Here is a 10,079-nt window from a genome sequence, read left to right as displayed (position 1 = left end):
CCCCTCCATCAGTGCAGACCCTCTCAGTGCAGACCCCCCTCCATCAATGCAGACGCCCTCAGTGCAGACCCCCCTCCATCAGTGAAGACCCCCTCAGAGCAGACCCCCCTCCATCAGTGAAGAACCCCCTCAGAGCAGACCTCCCTCCATCAGTGCAGACCCCCCTCCATCAGTGCAGACCCCCATCCATCAGTGCAGACCCTCTCAGAGCAGACCCCCCTCCATCAGTGCAGACCCCCTCAGAGCAGACCCTCCTCCATCAGTGCAGACCCCCTCAGAGCAGACCCCCCTCCATCAGTGCAGACCCCCCTCCATCAGTGCAGACCCCCTCAGAGCAGACCCCCCTCCATCAGTGCAGACCCCCTCAGAGCAGACCCCCCTCCATCAGTGCAGACCCCCTCAGCAGACCCCCCTCCATCAGTGCAGACCCCCTCAGAGCAGACCCCCCTCCATCAGTGCAGACCCCCTCAGAGCCGACACCCTCCATCAGTGCAGACCCCCCTCCATCAGTGTAGACCCCCTCAGAGCAGACCCCCCTCCATCAGTGCAGACCCCCTCAGAGCAGACCCCCCTCCATCAGTGCAGACCCCCTCAGAGCAGACCCACCTCCATCTGTGCAGATGCCCTCAGCAGACCCCCCTCCATCAGTGCAGACCCCCTCAGTGCAGACCCCCTCAGCAGACCCCCCTCCATCAGCGCAGACCCCCTCAGAGCAGACTCCCCTCAGTGCAGACCCCCCTCCATCAGTGCAGATGCCCTCAGCAGACCCCCCTCCATCAGTGCAGACCCCCTCAGCAGACCCCCCTCCATCAGTGCAGACCCCCCTCCATCAGTGCAGACCCCCCTCCATCAGTGCAGACCCCCCTCCATCAGCTCAGACCCCCTCAGAGCAGACCCCCCTCCATCAGTGCAGACCCCCTCAGAGCAGACCCCCCTCCATCAGTGCAGACGCACTCAGCAGACCCCCCTCCATCAGTGCAGACCCCCTCAGTGCAGACCCCCTCAGCAGACCCCCCTCCATCAGCGCAGACCCCCTCAGAGCAGACTCCCCTCAGTGCAGACCCCCCTCCATCAGTGCAGATGCCCTCAGCAGACCCCCCTCCATCAGTGCAGACCCCCTCAGCAGACCCCCCTCCATCAGTGCAGACCCCCCTCCATCAGTGCAGACCCCCCTCCATCAGTGCAGACCCCCCTCCATCAGCTCAGACCCCCTCAGAGCAGACCCCCCTCCATCAGTGCAGACCCCCTCAGAGCAGACCCCCCTCCATCAGTGCAGACGCACTCAGCAGACCCCCCTCCATCAGTGCAGACCCCTTCAGAGCAGACCCCCTCAGCAGACCCCCCTCCATCAGTGCAGACCCCTTCAGAGCAGACCCCCCTCAGTGCAGACCACCTCAGCAAACCCCCCCTCCATCAGTGCAGACACCCTCAGCAGACCCCCCTCCATCAGTGCAGACCCTCCCCTCCCATAACGCCCCCCCAGGCCCCAGCAGTGAGCACATACAGCGGCCACCGGCGCCGTGTGTTCAGTGGAGAGGGGAGAGGCCGATCCATGCGAGAGGAGACGCCGATTCATTGGCTGCATGGATCGAGTCCCCTTCCTCTCTCCACTGAACACAAGGGGGAGCGATCTAGCGGCGGCACCGGCGGCCATTTTCCTGAAGCCAGCTTCCAAAAAATGTAAATTGCAAACATTTCCGATTTTCCCTGGGCAAATCCCGATTCGGGGCAGCCTCCGATCGGGACGAGGGTCCCAAAATCGTGATTGTCCCGGGAAAATCTGGACTGTTGGCAACTATGTTGAATGTATTACCTCTCACAGAGATCACAGTACTCCCCCTTGCAATGCCTTCATCTACTTCTCTCCTAAAGGACAAAAACATTTTTGTTCAGGCATCGTTTAAGGTCATCATCTATGACAATTATCTCAGACTCACTGGGGGAGATTTACTAAAACTGGTGCACACAGAATCATGTGCAGCTGTGCATAGTAACCAATAAGCTTCCAGGTTTTATTGTAAACTTAATTGAACAAACTAAAGTTTTAAGCTGATTGGTTACCATGCACAGCTGCTCCAGATTCTGTGTGTACCAGTTTAAGTAAATCTACCCCATAGTGTCCAGAGATTTTCAAACTCACAGGCCAAAAATCTAAGCACCAGCAGACTGAGCGTGATTATCACTGGGGCAGGTTGCCTGAGTGGTTAACCGTTTACATACACATGGTAGCCACCACCATGTATTTTAAATGGTAGCACACACCATTCACAGCATACGCTCTTTCAAATTTGAGTTTTAAATAAACGTCTGTACCATTTGCTGCCACATTTGCACACGAATGTAATAGAGTTTAACCAGTTCCCACTTGCCCACAGTACATTTACTGTGGGCGGCATGAACAGGCTACGCGATGTACCCATACGTCGCTTAGCACATGCACATTGGCATGTTCCCTAGGGCACACCGGACGCAGTATATTGTGGATCGTGGTAACCGGACACTTTGAGTGGCAAGGAGGATATGAGATTTCAGTGTCAACATGACTGTTACGAATGCATTTTATTCATAACAGCTGTGATTCCTATAGAGTGATGCTGTGATTGGCCCACAGCTATCACATGGTACCTGGGCTAATCACAGCACCCTATACCATGTGATTAGCTGTAGCCAATCACAGATCACTAGTAATCACAGCTGTTATGAATGTAACCCATTCATGACAGTTCAAGCATTGTTGTTCTATGAATGCTGGATACTTTAAATGAAAAAAAAAAAAAACATTGCTATCACAGTGATCATCACTGTAACAGCAAAGTGTAAAAAAAAAAAAAAAAATCCCTGATCACCCTCCCATCCCCCCCCCCCCCCCCCACCCAGTATCACAGTGTCATGTCACAGGTGACACTGAAATACTCTGATGAAAGTATGTAAAAAAAATTGTAGAAAAAAGAAAAAAAAATGATAAATGTTTAAAATTTTGATTTTTTTTAACATACTTTCACCAGTCACTGCCACACCAGTCAAATGATGATGCTGTACTGCACTGGTGACACTATGTTAAAAAAAATTGTGAAAACATTTTTATTTATTTATCGTAATTTCTTAATTTTACGAAAAATTAAAAAAAACAATCATGCCTCTTACTAAATACCCCAGACTGTCTACTGTCCAAAAAGGTTTGATTTGGAGAGTATTTGTACTGTCTTTACTTACTGTCTGCATTTTAAGGGCCTCAAGAAATGAGATGGGCCGTCAGTACATCAGGACAAATTAATTTTCAAAAATGTATACTATAGTTTGTAGACGCTATAACTTCCACAAAAAACAATTTACAGTTCACTAATTGGGATTTTTTTAACCAAAGACGTATCAGAATACACTTCCTAAATTTATGAAGAAATTAGATTTTATTGGATATGATATAACAGAAAGTAGAAAACATTGATTTGTTTTTTTTCAACATATTCCGTTTTTTTTTTAGTTCATATAGCAATTATAGTTCATATAGTATTTTAAAACCCAGTGGTGATTAAATACCACCAAAAGAAAGCTCTATTTGTGTAAAAAAAAATATATAACAAGTACATTGTTAAGCCCTAAGTGGTGTGGTGTAGGTGTGTTAGAGAGTATTTTTTATGCTTTTATTGCATCCTTAATGAGTATTTTATTATGCTTTTATTACATCCTTAATGACAACTATCCCTTGTACATCTATATGACAAGGTTTTACAATCAAACAACTACCATATTAGTTAGCAGAATGGAAGTATGATCTGTTAGATATTAAATATGATATATTTGTGATGCATATATGTATATACAGTATATAGGAAGTCTAGTGTGTCTCATAAGCCCTCTGGATCTTGTAATATAGATGTGCTTTGTGTCTAAGTTGTATCTTCTTCTACATTATGAAACCACTATTTAGGAACTTCATTATTGTTGGAGTTGTGGAAATTAAGTTAAGAGTTGAGAGTTTGTGTATTCTTAAACTGCACACAAGACCATTTGCAGTGTGACCAGTTATGGCAGGACCTCATCAGTGGTCCTTTGAAGACACTGGGCTAATTAAGGTTTTTGATATCTCTGGATTCCTTCTAACTTGTCTGATTTTTGTCAAATGTGCTTTAAGCTGGCTTAAACATGACTTCTTAAGCACAGACCAGAGATTTTGATCTGGCCATCTTGTTATCAAATTTTAGGAAAATGAGGGCGGAATTGTGTTCAGTACCACCTAACTATTCTTTCCACAAAGTGTGGGGTTCATCAGGTAAATTGTTCACAAAACAAGGTTGGTGTCAGCTTCATGTAACACTAATATCAGTCTCAGAAGATGACTTCTGGGAGGAAGATAAGGTTTAAAACACCATAAAGTGAGTGGATGAACTTCCATCCCATTGAACAATGGACACACCAAAGAAAACCTCCATTGTCTTAAAGTCAAACTCTGTCTACTTCAACACCAATGTGCACCGTTCATTTAGAAATAGGGACACTTGCAAAACACTTTTATTAAAAACACAACAAAAACAGATAATCAAAGGCAAAGATATATAACGGTATTACTGGAGACAACAAAAACATAGTGCATTCAGATTCTGATTGTGTCCCTCCAACAAGACTGAACTGTACAGAAAATGAGACTCAGAGCAGAAATAGGGATATAAAATATCAGCAAACATAATAATAAACTCACAAATATAAAATCCCAGCTAGCATTGCTCAGCAGAGGCCAGTCCGCATGCTGGAGTCTGTTTGTCCTTAAGTTTCAGAAGGTAATATAGAAAATGGCCGCTAGAGGTTTCGGGAAATCTCTTTGTGGCTATGCTGCTGTGATCTCGCTTTCCAAAGCGCAGTCCAAAGGGGTTAAAGTTAAACTTGCTGCGAGTAAAGCGCAGCCTGCAGGAGATCTGGCCCTCTGACTGACTCTCATGTATAAAATAGCAGATGTTGGGGTGATCTGCCCAGTTCTGGCTTTCAGCACTTCTCACCAAAGGATAGGAGTTCCTCTTCACTGGTAATTCACTCTCTGGATAATCAGAATCTAGATTTGGGAAAAGAGTGTGTAGTTAGAATTTTATTACAAAAGCTTAAACATTTAAAATAAATGGATCAGTCCTCTTAAATTTATAATTTAGTTTTAGGCAGATATTTGGAGGCTGGGACACCACTTGAGGAATACAGAGGTGAGATCTCCCCACCATAGTTTCAGGTATATCTGAGCCCCTTTCCCCATTGTATCCGAGCCCCTCTCTGCTCTGTACCTGAGCCCCTGTTTTTCCTATATGAGCCCCTCTCAACCCCCTATAGTTGAGCCCCTCTTCCTTCCATATCTGAGCTCCTCTCTCCTCTGTATCTGAACCCCTATCCCCACTGTATCTGAGCCCCTCTGCCCTCTATATCTGAGAACTTCTCCCCTCATATCTAAGACCCTCTCCCCTCCACATCTGAGCCCCTCCTCCCTCTGAATCTGAGCCGCTCCCTCCTGCATGTTTGATCCCCTCTCCCCTCAATATCTGAACCTCTTCCTTCAGTTTTGGTGCCCCTGTCTCCTCTATATCTAGGCCTATTTCCTCTGTGCCCATTTGTTTTTCCTCTATGAGCCCACTGTCTACTCTTTATATCAGTGCTTCTCTCACCTATTTATCTGAGCCCCTATACCCTCCGTATCCGAACCCCTCTCTCTTACATATTTGAGTCCCTCTCTCCTCCATATCTGAGACCCTCTTCCCTCTGAATCTGAACCCCTCTGTCCTCCTTCTGAACCCCTCTGTCCTCCTTTAGCTTGGCTCCACGCCAGTAGCGTAGATGGGAGGGAGTCTTAGAATGATCTTGGAGATAACAAACCAGAGTCCACCTAAAAATCAACCAAAGGTGTTCCCACCCACCTTGGGGTGTTCCAGTTACAGGTATATCTTAGTCCCTTTCCCCACTGTATCGCCCCTCTTGCACCCATATCTAAGCCCCTCTCTATTCACTGTCTGAGCCCCTCTTCCTGCTGTAATGGAGCCCCTCTCCTCTTTGTTTTAGAGTTCCTCTCCTTTGCATATCTAAGCCTTTTTTTCTGTTTGTGCCCCTTTCACCTACATATCTCAGCTTTTCTTTCACCTCATATCCTGCTGGGATAAGAGAAGGGGGACATATCAGGGGCTTTGGTGTAAATCATATCTGCAGTCTTTCTTGTGTGCAGCCTAGACAGCGACATATTGCACTTTCTGGATTGTATGAGGTATTTAGAGAGAAAAATTGAAAAACACATTTCAGAGATGTCAAAAAAGAGAGGACTATTTCTAGAAATAAGGCTGGCCATACATTATACAATTGTCTTATTCAATTTCCTTTAGATTTATCTTCAGCTATGAAGTGCAAGGGCCTGCCTGATTGCATACAAATTAAAAGTGTTTAGAATTGACCTCATATTATATGGTTTTGGTAAATCTAAAGGAAAATTGTACAAGAAAATTGTATAATGTATGGTCAGCTTAACTGTGGCCTCACCCTTCAGGGTAACACAGTCACATTGCATTAGGGAAGAGCAGACATTATAACTGGTAAAAAAGAGTTATTTTTCTTCCAACTGAACTATGATTTTTCTACTGAACCTTACTTGAGGGATCTTCCATGCTTGCACTGGCCCGATTCCCTGAGAAGCCATCCCGGTACACTACCAATGTGATCAGTACAAAGACACAGAGTCGGTCCATTTCCCAAACCTGCAAGACACTAACATAATATATCAATATGTTCCGCATATTACCCCAATACTGTTCCATGTAAAATCATAGATAGATAGGTAGATAGATAGATAGATAGATAGATAGATAGATAGATAGATAGATAGATAGATAGATAGATAGATAGATAGATAGATAGATAGATACTATTTTAAGGTAAGCATTAAAATCTAAAATGTGCACATAATAATTGACTCCTTTAGTAAATCTCATCCATTCTTAGTATGAATGCTCTTTCAGGTACATTATATAATTAGTAGTAAATGATTGGCAGACGGTGACAGGCAGAGGACAGCCATGTGCCTTTCGGTAGGATCTCACTTTTGTGCCTGTTGTGCAGATGCACAGTGGTTGGAGTGGTTGGTTAAGGTAATATGTCACTAACTCCTATTATCCTCCAAATTGTTTCAAAGCAATCACAAACCAAGTGTGCAGAAAGTATCATTTTAGAGGCGCCGGGATACAAAGATCATTTATGAAGGTCGAAGTGACACAGTGCCTCTTGTGAACAGATCTATTCAGGATCTGCACAGTGCTAATTGCACAGGACAGCAAGCAGCTCTGATAATTATCAGTTTATTATCCAATCCTTTCGGGACATGGAGGTGTGAAGATACCAAATCTTGTCCCATGTCACTATCTTCTGCTAATTAATACCTATTCTCCTATACATGCATTAGTGAGTATTCACCCCTCACTTCAGGTATCAGCCAGCTCACATATTATCAATTACAATTAGATCACTAAGCGCAATTTTCCCATATATACCTATTCTTCTATACCTTATCATGAGAAATAATTACACCAAATATTCTGCCACTTATATCTCTTGTCTTACTTTACAGCAATTAGATTATAAGCTTCTGTGGACAAGAAGAAAGTGTCTTCTTAGCCTTCATGTATTTGGTAAAAGTTTATATTTTGCCAGTGCTACATATATTGGAAGCCAGTCAGAAGTAACCAAAATACAAAGATGAATACATTTGTAATTTATAGAAGGTCTCCTATCAATAATTATTTTGTAATTTTTTTACTAACTATTTTTAATTCCTTGTCCTCGTATTCCTTCACAGATCTCACAATGTAAATATAAAATCGCCATAATATTTCATTTATTATAATCAATTTGAAAAAAAGGGACACAATTATGTAGATGATGAAGTAGCTTTAAATTGTGTATAAAGGATTTATATCATTTTCATGAGGAATGTTTTTTTTTAAATCAAATAATATTCTAGAGCAGGATGCTCATTACTTGGTACATCTGTACAGAACACACCGAGAACAATATAGAAACAAGAAGAAGATGTGCATAAAATAACCCTAAAGTGCAAACAACTCTGAGCAGAAATCTCATTCATAAAATTAAAGGCATTTTTACATCTCACTCCAGGCTGAATCCAACCTAATAGCATTCAGTGAAAGCTTTAGAAACTTTGCAGAGAATAAAATATATTCCAAACGTGTACAATCTAATATTACATTGTCAACAACTCACAAAAACAAGGCATTAGCACATTTTACAAAATCTTTGGAAACACATCTTACAATGTAAATGAATTAATGAATTATTGTAAATAAATCTTATCAAATATTTTATTAAAGCTCCCTGGAAATTGTAGAGTTGGAATGGCGATGATGATGATACTATGGAATATTTGGGTTCAGAGGGACACTTAACTTATCGCTCACCTTGGTGCTGGGATGCAGCAAACTTGGGTTGCTCCTATAGTTGAAATACAGCAGTGTAGCTGCGCTCTGTTGCTCTTCTACTGTGACTGCTCCAGTGTGGCTCTCTTTGTGGCTTTGATGAAATGAATACTTTCATGAATCACAGTTTATGAACAATTAAGAACCTCAAACACAGCACAACAATGAGAAGGGGAAGGGGAAGGGAGGAAAGGGGGGTGCTCTCCTGACACCTTGTGGCTACTTTTCATAACACAGTTTCTGCAGCCCACACTGCATTTCACCACCCAGGGGACCAACATGAGTATAGGAAAAGTTATAAAGCATTTAATAATTATTCTAAAAAATAGAGATAACAATAATTAAACTAAACAGATAAAAAATACAAATTATGTTAAATTAACAGAGCTGTATATGATATATATGAGAATGAGGACATTTTCCTTTGCACTGCTGAGGTCTCACTAATCTTTTTGAAAGATACTTTTGTCATCCTCTTTTAGCTTACTCTGTGTAGCTGACAGTAGAACAACAAATGTACTTACATTGAAACAAATCAGTTGATAACCTTCGGTATACGGTTTGACTTTGAGTCATTTTCAGTGTTCCATGCTGCCCTGGTCATTAGTTTTAGGTGCTGGGATTTTGGCTCAAGTATGAATCAGCATGGCGCTGTTATATGTGGATGTTTTTCATTGAGATTCATAATGTACTTGCTGGTTTGATCATTCCAGTCTTAGTTCTGTTTTTTTGTGATTGAGTACATTTTTGGTTAAGTTACACATTTAAAGTGAACCTGTGGTCAGGCTATTGATGATTTACTATTCCCATTTTCTGAACAAGCAGTAAATGAGTTTTAACCACTTGACCTCCGGAAGGTTTTACCCCCTTCCTGACCAGAGCATTTTTTTATATTTGGCACTGCTCTACTTTAACTGGTAATTGCACAGTCGTGCATCACTTTACCCAAACAAAATGTATGTCCTTTTTTTCACACATATTTTCTTTTGGGCAATACAGGGTATTAAGAACTGGGGTATGTAAACTTTTGATCAGGGTCATTTGGGTAGTTTCTTTTGTGATCATGATTTAAAAAGTGTAAACACAGTTGATTGATAATAAATGGCTTCAGCCAAACTCTAACCTTGAGTGAAAGAAAAGTTTTTGTGTTGTTATTCATACTCTCTGAAAAATGGCCAAGAAATCATAAATTCTGCCAGAGTATGTAAATTTATGAGCACAACTGTATACTGGAATTTATGCATCTTTTACTTTCTGACTGCCTATCACATCTCTTGAGGCAGTGATTACATTTTACATTTTTTCATGTAAACAAGAAGTGTCAGAAAAGGCTTGGTCTTCAAGTGGGTGATGTGTGGCATAAGCTTATAATGTTGGGCATAAAATGCAAGCACAGTTCAAACACCCCATAAAATTACCCCTTTTTGGAAAGTAGACACTCCAAGGAATTTGCTGAAAGGTATGTTGAGCCCATGGAATGTTTTTCTTTTTGTCACAAGTTTGTAAAAAAATGACAACAAAAAAATGCTTTTTTTTTTACACAAATTTGTCACTTAAATGATATATTGCCATGGGTATATGTGGAATTACCAGATTAGATGCTATGATTGCTTTTACATGAAAGCCGACCACCGG

The 10,079-nt window shown here is 42.3% G+C and overlaps 1 protein-coding gene across 1 annotated transcript; it reads right to left on the bottom strand.

Annotated features, from left to right (window-relative positions):
- Nucleotides 1–3,538: 3,538 nt before the first annotated feature.
- On the bottom strand, nt 3,539–8,557 carry LOC141134631 (uncharacterized). Its single transcript, XM_073624086.1, has 3 exons — nt 8,427–8,557; nt 6,608–6,713; nt 3,539–5,044 (listed from the first exon to the last, which is right to left on the bottom strand). The coding sequence occupies exons 2-3, from the start codon at nt 6,702–6,704 to the stop codon at nt 4,713–4,715; spliced, it is 429 nt and encodes a 142-aa protein (XP_073480187.1). The 5' UTR covers nt 6,705–6,713; nt 8,427–8,557; the 3' UTR covers nt 3,539–4,712.
- Between the last annotated feature and the right edge of the window lie 1,522 nt (nt 8,558–10,079).

This window comes from Aquarana catesbeiana, linkage group LG03 (genome assembly GCF_042186555.1).
Source record: "Aquarana catesbeiana isolate 2022-GZ linkage group LG03, ASM4218655v1, whole genome shotgun sequence".
In the NCBI taxonomy this organism is placed as follows: Eukaryota; Metazoa; Chordata; class Amphibia; order Anura; family Ranidae; genus Aquarana; species Aquarana catesbeiana.
Note: the sequence above shows the minus strand (reverse complement) of the source record. Positions and strands in the feature narration are given on the sequence as shown.